Genomic DNA, 24,539 nt, shown 5'->3' with positions numbered 1-24,539 from the left:
AAGGTGATACAAAGAATAACAGCTAATGCTGAAAATGAGAATGCTTATAAGTTGGAATTTGTTCATGTTCAGTTGCATTTTCAGTACTTGGAGTGTAATATTATTTTCTACCAGCAAATCCTACATTTAAAGTGAGACTATATAACTTTTGCCGAACAGTGGCCACTGTGACCGCGAGTGACTGTCACTGAATAATGGTAAAATGCAGTATGATAGTAGCACAAGTAGAGAATAGTCACCAGTCAGTGAACTGACTCAATTTTAGTTACATGGTCACATCTTTCAAATTAGCTAAAAGAAAGCTACACCATGCTACTGGTCATACCAGACCAGATAAGGCTGTAGCAGTTAAACTGCTTTGTTTATTGAATTGAGCAAGGGTTCATTTTATCAGTAATAAGAATGTCAGTTTAGCATTAGTAGCTTTAATTAGCTGGTGATAAGTCAGTTTGAATATTGTGTCATTTCAAAACATTTTGTCCCTCCTCAAAACCAAGCAAAAACACAACATGAATAGATAAATATCATTTTTTATTTGCCTGTGCTCTTCTTCTTTAGATCCAAGCTTCTTGAGAGCGAGGCCATGAATGAGTCGTTGCGACGGCAGGCAACCCGACTTTCTTCTCGTTCTCCGTTTCCGTCTTCCACCCTCAGCCCCGCACCCGGCCACCCTCCCGGCTCCTCCCCTGCTCCCATGTCCATGGAGGCGGAGATGACGGACGTGTTACGCCGAGCCAAGCTGGACATCGAGAGGCTGAAGAAGAAAGAGAGGAGGCAGAGGAGGATGAGGTGAGGAGACATTCGGCGTGTTACCACAGATTTTATATGCTGATTCCAAAAACTTTTAAGACGTAGAACAACTGAAAAGTCAAGATCACAGTGTTCCAGGAAGATCTCCTTTGATGTAAATTCAATTTCTCGTTACTCCCCCTAAGCCTCTGTGTCTGAACCTCTTCATATTTTAGAAGCTGATAGAGCATGATGAGCACATTCATCACTCCTGCCCACATACTCTTCCCTCCTCTAGCTTAAGAGGCACATCACAAGTCGATTAGGGCTTTGGGACGGCCAGCTTTTGAATAGAATTGGGATGCAGCCAGTGCTGAGTAGTAATGCTGGCTTGGACACAAAAAGGTCTAATTCATTCGGCCAGTGGGTCATGAGAGAGAAGAGTACACAGTCTAACAAGCTAATTGAGGTTTAATGGGACAGAGATGGAGGTAGACGGAAATTTAAAGATGGGATAAGTGATGAGCAGGGTGTTTGTAAAAGAGGGAGCAATGGGGAGAGTAATACTGGCAGTAAAATGTAAAGAGCTAAAAGGGAAGGAAAGGGGAAGATGAGATGAAGACGACTTTGCTAATGACTGATTTTGCTGTGAGCCAATACTTGGCAACACTCCCAAAGCTGTAATGGTGGGTGTTAGAGTGGGTAACGTCTCACTTACATGAAGAGGAGTGTGTGTAATGCATGGTAATGGACAAAAATACTTGATAAGTTGATATTACTTGAAACAATAAAATATGCCTCTCTCCTCCTGCAGTCCGGAGTTGGAGAAAGGCTCGAAGAAACGAGTGAAACTGCACACCCATGAGAATGGAGAGAATGGGCAGAACGGACAAAACGGAGAGAATGGAGAGATCGATTCAGACGACAATTATACTGAGGTAAGGTGGTGTACTTGTGTTGGCATTCATAAGCATTTGAAGCCAAATGAAAAAACAACAGGAAAGTCTGACGTGTCTGTGTGTTTGTGTGTGTAGGACATCATGTCTCCACTGCAGGAGGAGAGTGGTTGCGATGAAGATGAGGGGGAGGACGAGGAGGAAGGGAGGGAGGAGGATGAGTTTGACAGTGATGAGAGCCTGGTGGATTCAGACTCGGACTCTGATGAGAAAGGTGGGTTTCTAACAGCTGCAGTTATGGAATGACCAGACGTCTTCCCCTTTTATGCCATATTGTCTAACAGGTTCTTCTTATTTATCTGCATCTTTACTTTCTGTATGAATATGTTCCACTTTTCTAGATGGTTTACAGTGAGAAAAAAGACATTTTATGACATAGATTGAGCCAGATTTAAATAGGCAAACACACAAGTCAATCAATGTCTATTTAGGATTTAGGCTTGATGTCAATTAGAATATAAAACAGACAATGAATAAAAACTTTGCAATATGGCTCCTGTCCTGGCTCCTAACTGTTGAGTCATGGTTATGTCACTGTTGGATCTGTGTTTTGCTTTGTTGGATTGAATAAATTTGTTATTTTTCTGATTGTGTGATTATTATACAAAGATCTAAAGTAGTTACCAGGGAAAATACGTTTTTACCAATTGTAAACAAAATCAATTTATGCAAATATCCTGCGCACGCTGACTGATCTTTTCCCTTTATCTTGCAGCCAACTTCCAGGCGGACCTGGCTGACCTGACTTGCGAGATTGAGATCAAACAGAAGCTGATAGACGAGCTGGAGAACAGTCAGCGGAGGCTGCTGATGCTGAAGCTGCAGTACGAGGAGAAGCTCATCCTGCTGCAGAACAAGATCCGAGACACCCAGCTGGAGAGAGACCGCGTGCTGCAGAACCTCAGTGAGTTAAAGCATCGAGGGCATTGTATTTCACAGAGATGTGGTTTGTCAGTAGAAAAGTAGAATGTGACACGTAAGGTAAAGTATCCTGAAAACAGGTCATTAACATTACTACTGTACATGGCTGCACAGTGTCCATGGAGAACTACACTGAGGAGAAGGCCAACCGGATAAAGCAGGAGTATGAAAAACGTCTCAAGGAGATGAATCGCGACCTGCTGAAGCTACAAGCGGCACAGAAGGAGCACGCGCGTCTCCTTAAAAACCAGGGCAGGTACGAACGGGAGCTGAAGAAACTACAGACGGAGGTCAACGAGATGAAGAAAGCCAAGGTAATGATGAGGGAAAGGAGACTGGGAGCATGGATAAAGACATGAAGTGGAAATTCTAGTGCTTTATAGGAAGTCTGACTTCTCTGTCATTTCCAGGTGGCGCTTATGAAGCAGATGAAGGAGGAGCAGCAGAGGAGGAGGATGGTTGAGGCTAAGAGGAACCGTGAGATCGCCCAGCTCAAGAAGGAGCAGAGACGACAAGAGGTCAGCCTGCATCTCTGTATGCTTGTGTGTGTTTAGGGGAGATTTTCACCTCATGCAATGCCAATGCAAACTATAATCTACTACAGTTGTTTGAATTATTTAACACACATTATTTACATAGTTGTTCTGGCTTTCAAATGCAGAAATATAATTATTGGGAAATTGGATGGCTGAGAGTAAGTGAGCACATGAGCCAACAGTATGAGAAATATATTCAGTCTATTGTCACAGCTGTTGTCAACATAGTCCAAATTCAAATTTCACTGCTGTATTTAAAGAGTGATTCTGTGTCATCCTGGCACCTTGAAAACATAGTTTATGTATCACGTACATGATACACACAGATTGATGGTACTACTTGAATTTTTTGAAGATGAGTACATACTGCACTTAATTCCTATCTTACTTTGTTTTTCCTGGAGGAGTCGGCTTATTAATGAGCGTGAAAACATGTACACTGTCATACTGTGGGCCTCATTCATAATCCTTTTATTCAGCGTTTCATCTTAAGTTTGATCAACACTTTGCAAGCCTGTTGTGTAAAAAGCAATCATGTTCAACTCAGGAATCTAATTAAATGTAGATGAAGAATTAATAACACACATTAAAAAGAAACTCTGTCTTTCTCCCTCCTGTCCAGTACCAAATCCGGGCACTGGAGTCTCAGAAGCGGCAGCAGGAGCTGGTGCTGCGCAGGAAGACTCAGGAGGTGACTGCCCTGCGGAGGCTGGCCAAGCCCATGTCAGACCGCGTGGCTGGGCGTGTGGCCCGTTGGAACCAGACCCCCCCGGTTACGGACTCTGGAGCCGAATTATCAGCCAGCACTACAGCAAGCAGCTCTGAACCTGAGACTAGCAGGACTGTGAGCGGGCTGGTGCGGCAGTGGAACAACAAAAACAATGTTTACGGATACATGGCAGAGAGCGAGGGGAGCATGGATGGTACACGGGTGATTGGGTAAGCTGGGATCATGTCGTTGTTTGCATTTGTCAGTGGGAATGCTTATTGCTTTTCATCAGGGATTGTCAGTTGGCAGTCTTTCTTTCTCTTTATATCTTCCCTCTCCATTGTTTCTGTCACATTTTTCATACTCCTCCTCTCTCCTCTTTTTTACCTTACCCCCCCTCTGCCTTCTCTCATCATCCCATCATCTCTTTGTCTCCTCCAACCAGTAGGAAGAAGTTGCAACGTAAGCCAGTGGGTCTGGGCAGTGTGGCTGCAGCGGGCAGAGCCAGCAGCTTCTCTAAATCAGCTCGTCAGAAGTGGCAAGCACTCGAGCGTCGCATTATGGACATTGTCATGCAGAGGATGACCATAGCTAATGTGGAAGCTGACATGGATCGCCTCATCAAGGTAGGAATGGCACTGGCATTTTAACTCTATATTGAAGGGAAGAAAGTGCCATATTATTTATTTTCTGGGATGACACTTGTTTTGGTGGATGTAGCATAAAATGTAAATATAATGTAGTGTTGTCTGTTACGTAATAATGCTCTGACTTGTTTTTGTTTTGCTGTGTGTCCATTTGTACCTATGCTGTTGTTGAGTCAGAAGCGAGAGGAGCTGACAGCCCAGCAGGAGGCACTCTCACATAAGAGGGAGGTACTAATGGCGGAGGGGGAGGGACCAGAAGCAGAGGACCGCCTCCTACAGGAAATCAATGAGGACATTGAGGTGCTGAACGCCAATGTAGACTACATAAATGACAGCCTGTCTGACTGCCAGGCCACCATTGTACAGATAGAGGAGACTAAGGTATGAATATGCACGCAAACGCACACACACACACACACACACACACACACACACACACTGCTGTATGCTTGCTGTCCTATTGCGAGTAGTGACTGCAGGCTTCCAGTGATGTCTGGTTTTGTGTTTTCCTGCAGGATGAGCTGGACTCAGTGGACACCTCAGTGGTGATCAGCTCCTGCTCCCTGGCTGAAGCCCGCCACCTGCTGGACCACTTTCTGAAAGCCTCCATAGAAAAGGTAAGTTATCATATAGCAGCACATGTAGCAGTATTAATATTTATTGACAATAAAGTTGTCATACAACATAATACTGCTTTAGCTTCTCCATGCATCTTGTAAATAGGTGAGCTTGTGCCAGAAACTTCCACCAAGTGTTGTAACAATTTCCAGTTTTGTAGCTGTGTAAAATGTGTCAACATCATTTTGGAGTAAATTATCATTTAAAATTAAAATTTGATAAAATATGTAGATAAAAGCACTACACTGGCTTATTTTAACCCCCCAAAATATATTTTTCTTAAAAAATGTTTTCACATCATTATTTTAGGTGTTTTCTGCTTTATTTAAATGCAGTAAATAGAAAATGAAGGTTGCTATGGCAAAATGTATTAAATATAAATGTTTTTTTATACTTTATGTTGCAATGCCTTGAATTTATACTCAGTACTATAAGTTAGTGAAGTGTGGACACAGTGAATAATGGTTAGGGTGTCATCTAGTGGTGTCTCTATGTACTGCAAGTAGTTCAGATCAATTTTAGGGACGGATACATAATGTATCTGAATGTACGTAGATTAGTCAGAGACATGACTGAGTTACTATTGTGTGTGTCTGAATGATCATTCTTTGTGTGTGTGTGTGTGTGTGTGTGTACTTAGAGCTTACAGGTGGCTCAGAAGGAGGCTCAGATCAGACTGCTGGAGGGCCAGCTGAGACAGACAGATGTGATTGGCTCATCCCACAATCACATCATCCTTGATGCCCTGCGAGAAAAGGCAGAATACATCCCTGAACTCCAGGCTCTCATCCATAACGTGCAGCAGGGTGAGGGATGTTTTTTTTGTTAGTATGTGTCAATGTGTGAGACTTCATATAGTATGTAGACTTACATCTTTTTTACTTTAATTCTCCCTTTCCCTCTTTCTATTTAAGCTTGTTTCAGTACACATTGTAGCACAATGTAAACATGTTAAAATCATTGTGGGACGTGTGGTTGTGAATTAGTTTGCGGCACATAATGTAGTGTGTGGTGTACTGTGGGCTCACAAGTTGTGTGTTTTGTGTGTGTCCAGAAAATGGTTACGCCAGCACAGACGAGGAGCCTTCTGAGTTTAGCCAAGCCTCTGACAGCAGGTGAAACTGTAGTCTGCTCGCCTACACAACATCCTTCATACACAACATCCACCTCTCACCATTAACCTCTTTAAAAAAAAAACATTTACTACACTCTGCCAAAGTCACTTATCTTCAAACATACTGTCATTTTAAAAATATGTACTCCATTTCTTATTTTTTCCCTGTACATGTGTATATTTTTCTGATTCTACTTTCCTCTCTTCCTCCAGTGTATCTCAAATGAAAGAATCCAACAGCCAGGATGATTTCAAAGTGAAGGTACAGCTGCTTTTATTGCTAAAGCACACAGTATTCATCCACCCATTACAGATGTTGCAGATGAAAACAGAAACCAGCTTTAAATCCAGACAACCTTGGTCAAAATGTCCTTGGTCTAGTTTCCCTAAATCCAGATATAACATTACTTACATATTCCCTCTCAGATTAGATTTATTTTTTAATGTCAGTACTAAAAACATGAGGTCGAGCTGCATGTTTGAGTGTCCAAACCATCAGACCTTTTATGAATCACTGACCCTGTATGTTATCAGACAATATTAATGTTTTACTGTAGTTTGGACCCTTTTCACTGTCGACATACAGTACATGTCACAGTTGGCCTGTCAGAGTAGCTGCAGTTCTTCTTTGCAACCATAGGGTGGCAGTAGAAGCAAACACTTAAAATTATCCGCCTTCCCTACAGCCTGATTTCATATTCTGTAGAAGAACCTCTGATTTGACACCAATTCCTCTTATACTCTTGTTAATGCTTCATCCTCCCTCCTTCATTGTGTTTTTCATTCTTGTTTTTTCTCTTTCCAGCCTTTATTTGACCCCACAATGGTTGCTGTCTCTAGCTTGAATGTTTTACTGTTTTCATATTCTCTCTGCGCTTTTCCCGGCTGAGGAATGTTTTCAGGCGGCATCTTAATTTCCTCTTGTGCCTTCATTAATTTCAGTCTTTGTATTTATTTTATCTCTGTTTTTCATATCCCACTATCTTTCTTCTCTCTCATTTCGCTCTCCTTCTATGTTCTTTTGTAACACAAATGGTGCACATTTCCCACACAGATGGAGCCTCGTCTGTCCGCTCAGATTAAAGCGATTTCGGCAGAGTATCTGGGTCCCATCCTGGACCCCTCATCAGGCAGCAAGCAGCAGTACATTACCAAGTCTCTGGCCTCACTGACAGACATTCAGGAGGATGGCCTCAGCCTGGCGACAGGGAGCCTTGGGCTCAGCCTCTCCCTGCGAGACACCTACCACAGGGACCGTGCGTCCCGCACCATCAGCCTGCCCGTCAGGGGACACACCTTGTAAGTCATGAAGATAAGAAGAAAAGGTGTAAATAATAATGATCACTGAGACTTAGTCAAAGTCAGACACATCTCTTATTGTTTTACCTGAAAGGGAAGGGGGAGTAACAAGTATGAGTCTCAGCTTGGTTAGAGTCTCCTTCATAAGGAGTTTGTCACCTGAAATCCCCACAGTAATAAACACTGCTGACATGGATTGCTGGAGAATGGACCCATAACTATGTAAACATAGTAAGGCTGCAACTAATGATTATTTCATTCTTGATTAATCTGCTGATTAATTTCTTGATTAATCGATAAGTTATTTGCTGTCCAAAAATGGTGAGAAATGTAGATTACTGTTTCCCAAAGCAGAGGTGATGTCCTCAAATGTCTTCTTTCTTCCTGACCAACAGTCCATAACCCAAAGATATTTAGTGTACTATCATAGAAGACTAAATAAACCAGAAAATATTTACATTTGAGAAGCTAGAATCAGAGAATTTGGATTATTTTCTTGACCCAAAACAATAAGTCAATTATCAAAATAGTTAGCAATACATTTTTTTGTCAATCGACTAATTGTTGCAGCTGTAAAACATAGAAAGTCTTGCTGGAACAAACCAACAAACAGAATACAAACTAAAGAAACACTGTGTAATGTCAAAATATATCAACTTTATATCAAGAAAACTAAAAATGGTTTTACATTTCATTTCCAGATGAAATAAGTTTCTGGAGACAAACTTGTCAGACATTTTTGTGTCTATTTCCGACTGCACATTTCCAAGCTAACAACCACTGAAAACCTGCTAGAAGCATGACATTTTTTAGGTTATGGAACTGCCTCAGGGAATTCAATGAAATTTGCATCAGTCCTTTGGGATGGGAAGTCTGGATGTTTGCAGTTTGATATTTAAAGAAATGAGTCTGCCAGTTGCTTTAGTCTGCTAGAAACACTGCTAATTGCATTAAACCCTTGTCGCTTCTAGATTCCCGCCAGAGTCCATTTTACATGCTGTAGATGTGTATCATCCTCATGTCATTAACACGTGTATACTCCCTTGAAGAATACTTAGTTTGCTTTTGTGTGTATGTGTGTGTGTGCGTCAGTCCCAGGCAGTCTCGGGGTTATGACACTTCCCCTATAACAAGGAGGAAATCTTACGACCGCGCGTACAGGTACATGCACTGTGATGCTCGAATTCAAGATTTTCTGTAGGCAGATCAATCACATTGTTTGCCTGCGTGATACAGTTTGCCCCAGCTTTTTCAAACCCCTCACCTCTTCACTCTTCTTGTCCTTCCTCACCCGTAATCTCCCCCTTATCAGGCCCACTGACGGCTATACTCCCCCCTCCTCCCCTCCTCTGAGGACCAGGAACGACCGCAACGTCTTCTCAAGGCTCACCAGCAACCAAACTCAAGGTTCTGCTCTGGACAAGTGAGTACATTTACTCCCACTCTTGCACAGATGCACGCACACACTGCTTTTGTCCTTTTGTTCCCACATGTCATCTGATCAATTCAGTCCCACTTTGAACCATTCTTTTCTTTCTTTTACTTCTCTTCCGTGGTTGAAGGTCTTTAGTGGCCCTGTAGATTTGCTGAAGGTCAGGCCTTTTGAGAGGAAAGTGCATTTGTCCGTAGTATAGATGAGCTTCTTAAGAGTTACAACTGTTTATCTGAAGATGAATCCCACTTTTGGACTTTTCATCTGGCATTAATGTAGTTCCTGAGGGGACAGATGGCACAAACGTTCACAGAATCCAGGTGTTAAATGCGCTCAAGAGGCATTGAAAATCTGATCAGCCAAGCCACAACTACAGGCGACTCAAGATGCATTAGCAACACTAACTAGAAGGTGTAATTGCGGCATGTTCCCAATCCATATATAGGAGTTAAAAGGAAACAAATGAAGACCAGGAGGCAGACAGCTCAGATAGCAACATCCTTTCTAGAAACATACTGTCAGGACACAAGATGCAGTGAGATTGGTCAGTTTTGAGATGATGCAATTATGCACAATGATGTACATGATTGCATTGTGGCAATAGAAGAAGAAATCAGCTTGTATAATCTTATATTATCCAAAAAAAGGAAACAGCCCAGCAATAAATCATATCTTCTAATATTCAGGTTTTGTTGACAATCTGTCAGAGAGAAGTTGATTTAAATTAATGATTTTTGAGGCTACCGTTAGTGCTGGTGTTGAATTAGCAATTATACTGAAATATGTTTCTAACGTTATTTTTTCATCCTATTTACATACATACAAGGTAAAAGAAGGGTAGAAATACAGTGTATGAATGTATAATCCAGCCATGTCAGATGCAGAAACAATGTGGACATGAGACGCATGTTAATGTCAGCGGCGAAGGTGCTGAGTCCGGAATTAGCTGAAATGAATCAAAAATGAATTAGGGGTGTTGTGTTTTGTGTGAGTGTGCTGTCCGTGTGAATATTTGTGCTTGTGTTTGTGAGTCGGAGCCTGTGGGTCCTCATTATCTGGAGCAGGGGTAGGTAAATGAGTTGGCTTTTGTCATCTTTCGATGCACCTGTTGTCATTGGGCGCCATTTTGAATTGACTCAGGGTGACAGTGTGGAAGGATATTTATGTTTAGGGTCTTGCAGGTTCCCTTTCTTTAGAGCATGATCCAGGAGGATGAAACAGCGTGAGTTTTTTTCTTTTCATCTTTGGCTGCACAGGTAGAATTTGTATTGTTGCATTTTGATGGAAGGAATTAACATCATTTTGCTTTCAGTGCAAAAATGCCAGACACATTTTGCACCCTTGTTTTAAGTGGGTTGTGTTAGAAAAGAAACTTTTAAAATGTTTACTGTATCCAAAGATTTTCACCCAAGATTCATCGTTTGAACCATCATTTATTTTATTTTGTGTGGTTTGGTTGTCCCAACATTACTAACACTGACCTGACTGACACTTTATTCATCATCACAAGCATAAATTCACAGCCAAATGAAGCTAATTTATTAAAAAATTAATTAGAAAGCCAGTATGAATCATCTGTATGAATTCGGTGTAATTGGCTGTTAAATTAGAAGCTGTCTGCTATGCAAAGAAGAAGATTGTGATGTTCTCAAGTACATCTTTGCAAGTTCACGAAACCTATTAACATGCAGTAAGACTTTTTTAATGATTATAATCTGCTTCTGTTTTTTAACTGATTTATATTTGAGTAGATTGATTGCCAGTATGGCAGGGATCAAGCATTTGACACGGATTTGAAAAACACGTGTGAATAAGTTGAAATCAAAACAAACATTTCTCTCTTCATCTTTTCTTGGATAACGAGGATTTGAATCCCAGATCCTTTTTTAATCTTCACATTATATTTGCATCCTCCAAAACCAATGAATTTTAAAAGGATTTTGTGTTGAGAGTCTGTGAGAAATGCAGATATGACTATGCTAATAGCCAACATGGCCAGCAGTAAATACCAAGAAATGCAGGAATTTCTATCAGCTTTTAACACTTTTGTTCCCTGCAGACATATCCAGGGCCATTTTGTTTTATTATTTCATGCTCAGAGTGTAAAGCACAGGCTCTCATGGTGACAAACCTGAGGCTATAAAATATTTACAATATAATAACACTTTTATTGCACTGTCACACACATATCAGCTTTTCCCTTTGAGCTATTGTGGATGCATGGGTGTGGTCTGAATTTTTCTTCCTCGGCAACTCTGAGCGCAGCGGTCTCTGAGTTTGATTGACGAGTTTATCCACCAATCGACTGGATATACCCTTCTGTTAACCCTGTTTGCAATCCCCTGTGTCTTTTCTGTATTAATTCCCTGAAGATGGCTGGAAGGAGTAGATGTAGGAGGGGACACTGACATAACAGGAGGTATACACTCATAGAGGATAAGCACTAAAAAAGTGTAAAAATTGTAATGTGCAGTTGTTGGACCTCTGTGTATGACTATCCTGGCACCAGTGCCTCCTCCTCGACTGCTTCTTTGTTTCTTTCTGTACCTTTTTTCTGCTTTGTTCAAATGAATGGTTGGACATTTTGGGAAATACACTTATTCACCTTCTTGCAGAGTTAGCTGAGAAGATTGATACCACTCTAGCTTATCTTAGCATAAAGTCTGGTAACAGGGGAAAACAGCTAGCCTGGCTCTATCCTAAGCTAACAAAACTAGCACCTCTAAAGCTCACTAATTAACACATAACATGTAGCTAGTTTAATAAGTACAAACCCGAAGTGTAGAAATACAAAAGAAACAAATGAGGCACAACATGTTAATCAGTAAGTTTAATAGGTGCTGATAGGCTGATTCTTTTCACCTTTGGACAGAGCCAGGCTAGCTGTATCCCCTTGTTTCCAGTCTTTATGCTAAGATAAGATAACCAGCTAATGGCTGTAATTTTATATTTACCGGGCAGCTAAGAGAATGGTATTGATCTTCTCAGCAGACTCTTGGAAAGAAAGCAAAGTATTTCTCAAAATGTCCAGCTGTTTCTTTAAACATTCAACCTTTAATGTTAGCCCTAACACTGCTATGGAAAAGTCTAGTCTGTGCTTAGCGTGGGTGTATCCAAACATGCTTTACCAAGAAAAACATCACCAGACATCAGTCAAGGAACAGAGCCTGTTCAGTGGTTACTTTTGAAAGGAAGCTCAATTTATGGCAAACTGCCTGATAATCACTGAACAAGCTTTGCAGTTGACTGAGCTTTCCTGCCACTTTGTGCACTGCTTTATATCTAAAACCCTTCCTCTAGTCACTCCTCCCTGTAACCCTTTGCCAGTAACCCTTCTGTCTTTCCTTAGCGTGGTTAACCCTTTCCTCTCCCCGCCCAATCCCTCCCCCCACCCCCTCCTTCCTGCTCCTCTTCTGCCTCCAGGTCGGATGACAGCGACTCCTCGCTCTCCGAGGTGCTCAGGTAGACGAACTGTGTCTGTCACTCTGTCATTCTGTCTTGCCATTTGCCTGTAAACTCACCTGGTGTCATCTCGTCTCCACCGGTAGTCAGCGCGTCGCCTGGCCTGTCCTCTGTTTTTTTTTTCCCTCCACGGGTAGGGTTGTTGTGGTGCATGTTTTAACCACACCCGGCTCCCTTGACCCGTCGGTCCACCTGTGTGATGTTGTGTTTCTCAGTGATGTTGCTCACACGCAAGACCTGAATGAACCTCAGCACATTTTAGCAGGCTGTAGAAAAACCTCCAAGACTGGAATCACCACCTGATAATTTAATGGTTTACTTGTCAGGCAGGCATGGTTAGTCTTAATTATGTAACTACAACAAGGTTAGAAAACATAGGACTTAAAGGAATAGTTTGACATTTTGGGAAACTGCAGCCATTAACCAGATAGTTTAGCTGAGCATAAAGACGTGAAACGGGGGGAAACAGCTAACCTTGTGCTGTCTGAAAGTAACAAAATCTGCCTACCAGCACCTTTAAAGCTCACTGATTAATAATTATATCTTGTTTGTTTAATCCTTACCAACACTGAAGTGTAAAAATGTCAAATTGTGGTTTTACAGGGATTATGTGTGGGAGTATATATTGACGGGGCACAGTGACTCCTGGAGTCTTGTTGTCACAGTGAGTTTGCCAGGCAACCAGATAGACTCCAGTTTTTATGCTTCTGTGTTTGTACGGATTAAACACAATACAACACGGTAATTGGTGAGCTTTAGAGGTGCTGGAAGGCAGATTTTTTTTCTTTTTTTTTGGACATAGCTCATCTTTCTCTTGGCAAGAAAACAAATACGCATATTTCCCAAAATGCTGAACTATTCCTGTAAGGCAATGATGTATGATTATATAATGATGTTAAAAACAGAATTGTCTCCTCATTCTGATCAACCCTTTTTCATTCTGTATCTTTATCTCACACACACACACACACACACACACACACACACACACACACACACCAATAGATGCACCTCTCACAGAGGCCCTTCTGTCTGTTTTTCTGTATACTGCAGAGAGCACACACTGATCTCCCTCCATGTTTTCATTAGTCTGCTGGTCTCTTGGTGCTTGGCCATTTGGACCAGCACAGAGCTGTAAGACATAGAGTGCTGCTTTAAAAGATAAAGTATTTAAATAATAATAATGATGTCCTGGCAGGTAAACCGAGTAGATGTCTTTGTTGTCTTTAAACAACAGTTAGGTAAGGTAGAAGAAATTATGTTTTTATTCATTTTAAAAACAATAAAATGATTAACTGACAACATGATTTGGTTAACAGCCTTCGAAGTGATGAGGTTCATTCAAATAAAACTGCACCCCAAATTCTTTGTCTGCTAGTTTTTAAAAAATCTTCCTTTCCCTCTCTTCTCCATATATTCAGAGTTCATACTAAGAAATGTCAGTTTTTATCAAAGTAATACTTTTTTTTTCAATCATCTTTTCAAAATTGGAATTGAACCAAAAAGAGGGTGGGACAGATTATATTTGATGCTGTGTTCACTCCATATACCTGCCAACACAGTCAGATTCTACAGCTGTGCAGAAGCTGCTAATCTGACTATGTTGTCGACTTGTTACATCTCTCACTTACCCACATGTACCACATCTACCCTTTTCCCTTGGCCCAAAAAGGCGATTGGCTGTGGAGTTGCTGAACTGAGCTGGATGTTGCATGTGTTGATGATGACGTTTCAGGACGTTGTGCTGTGGTTTATTTTTGAGTTGGAGGCTGCTGTGGAGTCGGTCGTCCAGGCGGTGGCTGTCATTAACAATTGTTTTCAGCTTATTCTGTGCAAGTCGGTTCTCTTTTGTGTTTTTTATGAAACTTGGCAGACATGCATGCAGTCTTTTTCACTGGCTGATGATTGACTTTTTTTTTATTTTGGTTGGTATTTTTATGCATCGTAAAAAAAGATATACAGAAAGTAAGGTGTAGTGTTTTTTGATTTGACGTGTGTATTTGTGTGTGTGTGCTTTCACACTGGGACGCCAGTGTACATGCAGGCACAGAAAAGGAGCATGTTGGCATTCCTGACAAGATTCAAGCACCCCCCTCTGTATTTTGCTCACTCTGTGCAGAAACAAGTCTGCCCTGAGTTTTGTGTGTAATCACAGATTCTCTTTTCCTCCTCACATCCTCCGGCTCTCCCCCACTGTTTTGCTCTTTATCTCACTTCTTCCTTCTCCACCTCACCCTCTCTCACACACACACAAATACACACTCACACACACACTAACCACCACGGTGTTATTAGGAAGCCCACCAGGGACCAATTTTCCCACATTCCTCACTCTTCTTCTCACACTCGCCCTGTTCTGTCTCACTCTGCTGACTGCTCTCCAGGCACTCTGGGACTCTGGCCTGTCAGTGGGACATAGATTGGGGGGAGGGTGGGGGGCAGGATTTCAGCAAGAGAGACTGAGTGCACATAATGTAGAAGAAGCTGTGTGTGTGTGTGTGAGAGAGAGAGAGAGAGAGAGAGAGAGAGAGAGAGACAGAAAGACAGAAAGACAAGTTGAATAGGAAAACAGCTCTAACTGTTGTAGTGCCTTAATTGGGCTTTTGCACAACAAAAAAAAAGGGAAGGAGGGGGAGTGGAGTCAGAGAGAGAGTCAGAGTGCAAGTCAGTGTGTGTGTGTGTGTGTGTGTGTGTGTGTGTGTGTGTGTTGTGCAGTTTTCAGGGAGGTGGATTATTTGTATGTATCCAGGAAGGTTTGTATGGATTTGTGTTGTCGCTGTATAATGTAAAGATTATTTGTGTTTTTGTGTGCATGTATGTGATCGTTTCACAGTGCTTACAGCTGTAGATATGTAGAGAGAATCATCCTCGCTGATTTATACTGAAGAGAGTGTGACTCTGTATGTGTGTGTATTCTTTAGGGGTGTGATCAATCCCATCGGGGGTGTGAAGGGGGGTCGGACAGCGCCCCTTCAGTGTGTGTCTGTAGCCGAGGGCCACTCAAAGCCAGTGTTGTGTGTGGACGCTACGGATGAGCTGCTGTTCACTGGATCTAAAGGTACACACACCATTAACATGATGACTAAAAAGTTTGTCACTTCAAAGCAGTTACACCATTAAAGGATTAGTTTAACATTTGGGGAAATATCATACTTATTTGCTGTCTTTTCATGAGTGAGATGAGCAGATTGATAGCACTCTCATGCATGTGTGTTAAGTATGGAGCTAGAGCCAGGAGGTGGTTAGCCTAGTTTAGCATAAAGACTGGAAACAGGGGCACACAGCTAGCTTGGCTCTGTCCAAAGGTAACTTTATATACAGTAAGTTTACAAAAAACCTTTTTGTATGCACACGATATAACGTGTTAATCAGTGAACTTCAGAGATGCTGGTACCTTTGGATGGAGCTAGGCTAGCTGTTTGCCCCTGGTTTCAGTCTTTATGCTAAGCTAAGCTAAGTAGCTGCCGGCTATAGCTTTATATTTACCATACAGGTGTGAGAGAGGTATCATGCTTCTCATTTAATTCTCGGCAAGAAAGCCAATAAGCAGTTAAACTATTCCTTTAATCTGTACACAGTTTGTGGTTTTGCGGTTTTTACATTTCTGTTTGTGTATGAATTAAATAACAAACAAGACACAACATGTGAATTAGTGAGCTGAAGAGGTGTAGGAAGGCATATTTTTGAACTTTGGAGAGAACCAGGCTGCTTCCAGTCTTTATGCCAAGATAAACTATTATATTTCAAGAGTAATTCTTTAATTTGAATTAAATGCTGTCTCAGTTTGATTACTATCACATGAGGTATGTAGAGAAAATAATAGCAAAAATAAAATCAGCTGATCCATTTTAAGCAGCAGCAGTCAGTCAAAACAATACCTCTGCACAGTAAGTGAACTACCCCTCTTTCCTCCTCCAGATCGTACCTGTAAGATGTGGAACCTGGTGACAGGTCAGGAGATTGTCACCCTGAAAGGCCACCCCAACAACGTGGTGTCAGTCAAATACTGTCCCTCCTCCTCTCTGGTCTTCTCTGTCTCTACCTCCTACATCAAGGTGTGGGACATCCGCGACGCTGCCAAGTGTGTCCGCACGCTCACGTAAGTTCCATTCGCTACAACCAGGCAGATGGAGCTGTTCAGAGCTGTTAAACTGAAAAATCGCAGCTGAGGAGAGAAGTGATAGGAGTGATTTAAGAATATGCCTTTTCTGTTCAGTGATGTGTTTCAAGCAGCAAAAAAATGAAATGAGGGAAAATCTGATGTGAGATACATTTAGAGGGAATGACAACTGTAAAATTCTGCTTACTATACTTGTCTCTCTATATTTCTCCTATTTGCTTCTTCCTCTCATGTCCCCTTTGAATTCTGCTTCTATTTGTGCCTTTTGTCTTATACTGCGTTTGGCTTCTCTTTACCTCCACAGTTCATCGGGGCAGGTGGTTTCAGGTGACGCGTGTGCAGGCACCACCACCCGCACAATCACCTTTGCACAGGGTGAGTGTCAAATCAACCAGATAGCCCTCAATCCGTCAGGATCTGTGCTGTACGCTGCTGCTGGAAACACTGTTCGCATCTGGGACCTCAACAGGTACATTTGTTCATTCATTTTATATTTTTCCAACCAGCTCTAAATTCTTTTGACATGGATGTGGATGTATACATTCACTTGTCAGATGTTAACAAATGTGCAAACTGATTAACATCTGACAGAAGAGATTAAAAAGGCTGTCTAAAGAAAGTGCAGAGATGCAGCACTGGTGATATGAAGCATGCACAAGAGCATGTTTTCTGCAAGGCACCCTTTTCTAACATCCGAGTTTTCATGGTTCTAGAGGGAAATTATTAACAGATTGGACCAGACAGTTGACGCTGACGGGCCCGGACCCATTTAATGATGCATAAGAATCCCCGGAAATGAAAAACGGATGTATTAAACATCTCTTTAGTGTCATCCATGCCTATGGCGTTGCCATGTTTCAGCAGTTTTACTTCACTCGTGAGACGGAGAGTGATTTCACTCAGTGAAACAGGCACCTTGAAAATCATATTCTTGTAAATAATGAATTTCACAGCAGACCTTTGCTTCACCTCCTTTGTTACATGCCTCTGTGTGTGTGTGTGTGTGTGTGTGTGTGTGTGTGTGTGTGTGTGTGTGAGTGTAGGATGCAAGCGATGGGGAAGCTGACAGGCCATATTGGCTCCGTCATGTGTCTGACAGTGGGACAGTCTCTGCTGGGCAAAGACCAAGTAATCACTGGCTCCAAAGACCATTACGTCAAGGTAACATGAACATGAATGCGTGCACACACACAGCTTTAGACCATCTCCAAGTGTCAAATTTCAAGTATCATTCACCACATGAGAAGACAGATGCAGACACATCTTTTACAGTCTCCTGCTTTGTGTTCTCTCACCAGGTGTTTGACGTGGCTGAAGGAACTCTGGGTAATGTAGGCCCAGCTCATAACTTTGAGCCACCTCATTATGATGGCATTGAGTGTTTGGCTGTGCAGGGAGACGTGCTGTTCAGCGGGTCGAGAGACAACGGCATCAAAAAGTGGGATCTGGAGCAGCAGGAGCTCACTCAGGTGAGTTAGTGTGTGCATGTGTGTTTATGCCTGTGTTTTGTTTCTGTTAAGATGAGTGAGTAGTGTTTTCTTACAGCATGAAAGATGTCTCTTTCACCATGCTGAAGACATACCAACATTCAGTAAGGGTTATTTCAAATTAAGGCTTTGTTTTGCCTGATGTATTTCTCTAACACACTCTGTGAGGTCTGTATAATAATGTGAATGTGGAGTTCACATATCGAAGTTTAAAGCATGCCTCCCCTATGATCTCATGACCTTTATCATCTTGTGAGCAAAGCCAGTCTTTCTTTATGGTGTATGCTGTACAGATAGCAAACACACAGTAAAACCTACCGCGGTAGGTTATTGTGGTAATTCAATTCAATTTCATTTATGTAGCGCCAAATCACAACAAAAATCTTGTCAGGGCACTTTTCACATAGAACAGGTCTAGACCCTACTCTTTAATATACAGAGACCCAACAGTTCCCCCATGAGCAAGCATTTGGCGACAGCAGTAACAAAAAACTCCCCTTTAACGGGAAGAAACCTCAAGCAGAACCCGGCTCTAGGTGGGCGGCCATCTGCCTTGACCGGTTGGGTTGAAAGAGATCAGGTTGTAAGATGATTCCGTTCAGTGACGATGCCAAATTTGCTTCACTTCCTCTGTTGTGGACTATTATGTCAATTAGCTGGTCCATAGAAAACAATTATTATGATAATTAATAGACGTAAAGTAATTTGTCAAGCAAAAATGTCAAGCATTTACTAGTTTCAGCTTCTCAAATGTGTTATTTTCTCAGTTATATATATACAGAATTATTGTTTTGACATTTTATAGACTACACCATTAAACAATAAATAAAAAGAAATAATTAATAGCTAATTCATTCATGAATTGAATCATTGGTTGGTAGTCTGGTTCCAGACCTCTGAATTCCACCCACACCTCCGATTTGTTTATTTGTTGTACCCGTTGACAGCTGTTTCTACAGACCGGAGAAACTAACCAATCAGAGCTTTGTGTGTGGGATTAAGAATGTTGACATCATCTTCCTGCATAGCTTGCAAGCTACCTGCTGTAGCTACATCCAGAAAATATAGTGACAGCAAGTGGCCTCAAAAATGGAGACAGAAAAAAGTCTCACAGAAATAACAACTCATTGATTTCATTGATTGCCCTTAAAAATGTTGCAGTCTTCTAGGAACCGCTTCCACAGCTTCCATTTTCAACTGAAAATGACAGATATGTCACTCGCTACAAAACAAGCACCCAGCAAGAAATCGGCTAATAGAAACATGATGTCAGGCTGAATGAGCGAAGTGAAACGAAATGTCATTTCAGTCTGATTATCCGGTTAATTAGTTGCAGCCCCATTGTGGACATTTGGCTGATCTTCACGGTTACTTCTATAGAAGCAAAAATCATTCAAAGACACACAAGCCAGAGTAGTGAGCTAACATTTTCATCCATGATTGCCCAATTTTGACATATCTATCAAACTAGTTTGTGAAGTATTGCAGATCTTTTTCTACACACACACACATACACATACACATACACATACACACACCTTCTGCGCCCAGTAGGGACTGTGTTACTTGCTATCTGACACTGTCTCTGCTGTGACAATGAAAGGCTAAGCTGCCATTTGAGTGTTCAGTTGGTGGACAGCTTCCTGCCACCACAGTGCTCCGTTCATGTCCTCCTTTACCCAGAGTGTTCCCTCCGTGGAGAAAGTCAACAGAGTGTAATGTGGCAGAAAAGCACTTTGTCAACATCAGGGCATTAGAGCCCACTTGTATCACAGAGAAAAGTCATAGTGTGTGTGTGTGTGTGTGTGTGTGTGTGTGTGTGTGTGTGTGTGTTTATTTTTGTATGCATGTGTTGACTTCCATGTGTCTCTTGTGTATCCTCTGTTGCCTGCATATGTTAGAATGCATAATGTTGCACCTCGTGGGTGGATGTAGCTTACTCATTTGCATGCACAATACGCATATTAAGCAGCACTTTCTCAATTGTTTTGCATAAGTTCTGTTTAGCCTTTGTTTATCCAAACAAACAAAATAAGAAAATAGTACACTATTATTTCCACTCAAAGGCTGAATTAAATCAACACAGTCGGTGCTTTGGTCTGTGGCATATGACCTTAAACTCATTTGTGAAGCAGTCAGCACAATCCATTTCACAGCCTCTGTAACTCAGTAGTCTCTGTCTAATTATGTAATAGGATCAAATTGTTGCTTTGGGTATAATAGAATATATTACAGCAGACTTTGAACCTGCTGTGAGCTGTTTTGCTCTGACCTCTCTGTTAAAATGCATATGGCATAGTGGTTTTTTTTCTTGAGGGACCATGTGAAGCAATTTCTTTATAATTACTGTACACTGTAGTTGAATGATTCCCAGTTGCTTGATAAATATCTTAATATACCTTCCAAAATAATTTCAGGTTTGCATGTGTATGTGTTATTCTCCAGTTAGAGGGTATTAATGGTTTGTCAACATGCTTATGCAACTAGTGCTGCAGTGTGGTGTTGCTCTCTGTGAGGTGTTTGAAAGCACTAACACATTTTACCCACTGGTGAAATGTTACAGATAATGAGGTAGTGCATGTGAGAACGTTCTCTTAATTTTTGTAAACGCTATGTACAGCTCAGTGTCAGTGGAAGGGACAGTAATGGGGTCTTAGGCTGCAATGCAAGGGGCTGCATTGGTGGGGACATGTTGTTTAAGTACCTTTTTTCTTCATTCTAATCCTATTAACAATACATAAAAAACACATTTATAGTATTTTTTACTGCAAAGAAGGATGATTAAATATGATTTCAGTTTTAATTTATGAGTCTCTGAAATCTTCTGTGACCCTGTCTACATGTCAAGAGTCCTCACATGGTGTCTCAGCTGAAAATTAGAAAACTGTGCTCAACTGCATCTACAGTAGTTCTACACATGAATTAACCACACTGAACAAGGCTTCATCACTGATGCCAGATGTGCCAAATCCAATTATCTATGACCTGCTTAGTTCTTAGATCTGAATCTGATAACAATATATCAGCAAGTATTCATTTTTTTACACATACACATAAGTATTTTTGATAAGGATCCCTGAAATTCAGACATTTTACAGTTGAAAAATAAAAATCTGTTGTTTGTTGTTGTTGCATAAGTACATATCTGAGAAATTTCCAACCCACAAGGTGTTGTTGTGTCACCGCAGCATGAATCCACAGCTTCATTCTACCTGCTTAAATAGCAATGAAACCAAACACTGTTGCTCTCCATCTGTATCCATTTGTGCCAGCAGGTTTATCGTTTCTATTTCTAAATGGAAATTAAAAGCAGGAGAAAGTGTCGTCTCAAAAAGTAGTTTTAATGTTCTATTGTGAATCGAACATTCTTGAGACGTACGGATTCATGCTGTTAGCTTTTCCAGTTTTTCTTTTTTATACACAATTTGTTGATTCAAAGCAGTGTGATATTTGCACTAGATGATGTGGTGCATAGAAAATGATAGCAATTTGGATAATATCACTCATAATATTTAAATCTCTCACTGCTTGGACTATTGTAGAAAAAGAATCATGTAATATAGAACGAACTGGAGCTCTGTTTCAAGATGAAATGATCTTCAGTCAAATAATACTGTTTTCTTTTATGCTCAGAAAGCCAAAGAAGGAGGGGGGGCGTCCCTTTATTTCAGCTTGTTAATGAAATACACAGGATCAGAAATCCGACCAACAGCAGAACCGTAAACTAATACCAGCTGTAAACCACTGCAGTGTGGAATACACTTATAGAAAAGTAACTGCAAACAAATTAGTATGTAAGGTACCTGATGGAAATAAACTTTATTTGCTGTGTTGCTTCGATTAAAAACTAATCTCAAAATGCAATGTGAAAATAACAATGAATGGCAGAAACAGAAACACAACAGGAAAGAGTTGATAAACGTAATAAAAGTTATCTTACTCTGCATGTGTTCTACTGTTTAGAGCTAAACTAATCTGCAGCCCAGCTGGTTGAGATAATCAGAAAAAACACAAAGTGTAGTTGTAATAAAAGTTTGGTAAAGTGACTTTTTCGTATTTGTTCTCTATTTTAAGGAAGTGATAGTATTTGGACTGATTATATTTAACGTCACACCTCTGCAGTGGTTCCTCATCATAATCATAGTTCACTCTGCTCATTTTCTCTTCAATTCATACAAAAAAAAAATTGTGATAAAAAGCATGTTGTCTGTTTATAAGCTGTTTGTCAGATGTTTTTATGGGTGCATTACAATTTGGCCCTCACAGCAGCTGAGTGGAGCTGAAGTGAGAGCAATTAATCCACAAAAATAGCAAAATACAGTTGTGTTTTAGGGGTCCAGGGGTGTTTGAATCTCTGGATATTTTTATGATGATAAAACAAAAGACGCTGTGATATAACATTAATTTGAAAGTCAACTAGAGCTGAAATTACTCATAATTTAAACTTCACACTTTGCCAAATAGTTGGTCTATAATTTGAAATGATAATTTTAACACTTCCTACAAACTTCCTTAAAACTTTTTCCCCACATACATTAGCTATAAATGCTCTTTTTTTATCCATTTTTTTCTCTTGTTGCTTTACAAACTAGAGGTTCATGTCAATGTGATTATCTTAGTAAACATAAGGCAAGTAAATTCATTCTCACATTTGATCGAATTAATCAGGCTAGAAGCCATCGTGAGACACTGAACATATAGACACACAAGCTAAAAATAACTGCAGTCTAAATAAAGTATTAGTGGGTTTCAAACCATACTTCTGCGTTGCCTAGCAACCATGCTGTGCAATTTCCATTCAAGAAATATACTGCTGGTCATTTATATCCATTAAGAATGAAACATTGAACAGTAACGTTCTTTCTATTGCTATTTTACCCTGACTCACAGCAGTCTAAAACCATTTGATTATTATTAATGGAAAAAATGAGCCTGGCAGTAGTTCAGCCAGTAAAGTTAGCCCAATCACGTATATCCAAAATATCTATCTCTCACAATAGGCAGTTCATATAACCATTTGCATTAGCACTTATGTTAAAATTGAATGTTTCTTAAGTATGTGTTCATGTTCATGTAATGTGTATCTCAGGTTCTGCCACTGGGAGTTTGTGAGCTCAGTGACCGTCTGCATCAAGCTTGGATTTGTTCCAGAGCATCACATGAGCGGAGCAATAGTTGTGAGTCCTCACTGAAATATAAGAGCTCACTCTCTCACTGACTCTCTGTGTCTCTCTGCCTTCACTCCACAGCAAATCCCTAATGCCCATAAGGACTGGGTGTGCGCTCTGGCGTATGTCCCGGGCAGACCCATGCTGCTGAGCGGCTGTCGCGGTGGGATGTTGAAGGTGTGGAATGTAGACAACTTTACCCCCATAGGAGAGGTCAGAGGTCATGAAAGCCCCATTAACGCCATATGTACCAACTCAAGGCAGATCTTCACTGCGTCCAGGTAAAAAAAAAAAAAAAAGTGTGTTACTGCACTGCGGTTTCATATCACAGTACAGTAAGATAGAGGTGTCCATAAAATAATGTTTTATTTATTTGTCATTTATCTGTCCAGCACTCCATTGATGTAGTTAAGGGATTAAAGGATACAAAGCTTCAGTTCTTTGGAAGATTATTGCCAATTTTGAGAGTTAAAGAAACATGGCGTGTCTAAATAAATGCCTTTTATTCACAATGAATCCCTGTTATGAAAGTGTGAGCAGATTAAAGAAACTTCAGTTTTTGAAGTGAATCTCACACAAGCATTAAAGGATAACACTGGCTATATTTTACATTTTCAACAAATCCCATGAAAAGGGTGCACAAGGTGACGTGTTCTTTCATGTCTGCTGCTGTGAATACTCATTAGAGCACCAAACGTGTATTAATCCCCAGTGGGAATTAGTTCCCAACAAATGCCCTATTTACTCCTGTATGAGTAACATTTGTCTCTTGAAAATAAAACTAAATTTGTGACCTGTTTTTAAAGATTTAAATCCTCAGTAGGAACAAATAGGCTTGAGGCTGAGTAGTCGGGGAAAGCATCGAGAGACGGACTGACGAATTGTTGGTTTTCATTGGATTCATTGACAATAAGGAAAACTGACTACTCACAGCCTTATCAGAAGGGTTGTCGTTTGGAGGTTGAAAAACCGGGGAACATGATGTTTACAATTTAGTTTTTCATACTGTGACAGAGAGTGAGCAAATGTGAGCCTTTTACCAAATATGTTACATTTTTGTGAGTGAAATACTGGATTATGATTCATGCTTGCTTCATCTCAAGCATTAACCTGTGTGCAGCTGTGCAGATGTGTGTGTCAGCCTTGTGTAGCGTGGAAAGGGTCATACTAAATCCTGTTTTTCTCCAAATCTTTGTTTTGCTGAGCTCATAGCTGCATCAGACAGAGATAATGCTGGTATACATGTTTGTGTGTGTCTTTTAGGTGGCCTTTTCGATCTGTCTGTGTCCTTTTTCACTTCTCATCCACTAACTTTCTACTCCCTCTCCTTCCTGTCTTCTC

The 24,539-nt window shown here is 40.8% G+C and overlaps 1 protein-coding gene across 5 annotated transcripts in view; it reads left to right on the top strand.

Annotated features, from left to right (window-relative positions):
• Positions 1-24,539, top strand: part of kif21b (kinesin family member 21B) — a 66,062-nt gene that overhangs the window by 34,436 nt on the left and 7,087 nt on the right. For 4 of the 5 annotated variants that reach the window (XM_044349018.1, XM_044349017.1, XM_044349015.1 and 1 more), the window contains exons 11-33: positions 559-789; positions 1,544-1,667; positions 1,764-1,899; positions 2,401-2,589; positions 2,721-2,920; positions 3,017-3,124; positions 3,765-4,081; positions 4,297-4,477; positions 4,676-4,879; positions 5,014-5,115; positions 5,757-5,922; positions 6,171-6,231; positions 6,444-6,492; positions 7,285-7,529; positions 8,622-8,690; positions 8,842-8,952; positions 12,385-12,423; positions 15,345-15,481; positions 16,342-16,522; positions 16,848-17,012; positions 17,587-17,704; positions 17,842-18,012; positions 23,280-23,479. In XM_044349018.1, coding sequence (XP_044204953.1) covers positions 559-789; positions 1,544-1,667; positions 1,764-1,899; positions 2,401-2,589; positions 2,721-2,920; positions 3,017-3,124; positions 3,765-4,081; positions 4,297-4,477; positions 4,676-4,879; positions 5,014-5,115; positions 5,757-5,922; positions 6,171-6,231; positions 6,444-6,492; positions 7,285-7,529; positions 8,622-8,690; positions 8,842-8,952; positions 12,385-12,423; positions 15,345-15,481; positions 16,342-16,522; positions 16,848-17,012; positions 17,587-17,704; positions 17,842-18,012; positions 23,280-23,479 — 3,504 coding nt within the window. The remainder of the gene's footprint in view (positions 1-558; positions 790-1,543; positions 1,668-1,763; positions 1,900-2,400; positions 2,590-2,720; positions 2,921-3,016; positions 3,125-3,764; positions 4,082-4,296; positions 4,478-4,675; positions 4,880-5,013; positions 5,116-5,756; positions 5,923-6,170; positions 6,232-6,443; positions 6,493-7,284; positions 7,530-8,621; positions 8,691-8,841; positions 8,953-12,384; positions 12,424-15,344; positions 15,482-16,341; positions 16,523-16,847; positions 17,013-17,586; positions 17,705-17,841; positions 18,013-23,279; positions 23,480-24,539) is intronic. The other variant, XM_044349016.1, reaches the window with a different exon arrangement.

This window comes from Thunnus albacares, chromosome 4, assembly GCF_914725855.1.
Source record: "Thunnus albacares chromosome 4, fThuAlb1.1, whole genome shotgun sequence".
Lineage (NCBI taxonomy): Eukaryota > Metazoa > Chordata > Actinopteri > Scombriformes > Scombridae > Thunnus > Thunnus albacares.
Note: the sequence above shows the minus strand (reverse complement) of the source record. Positions and strands in the feature narration are given on the sequence as shown.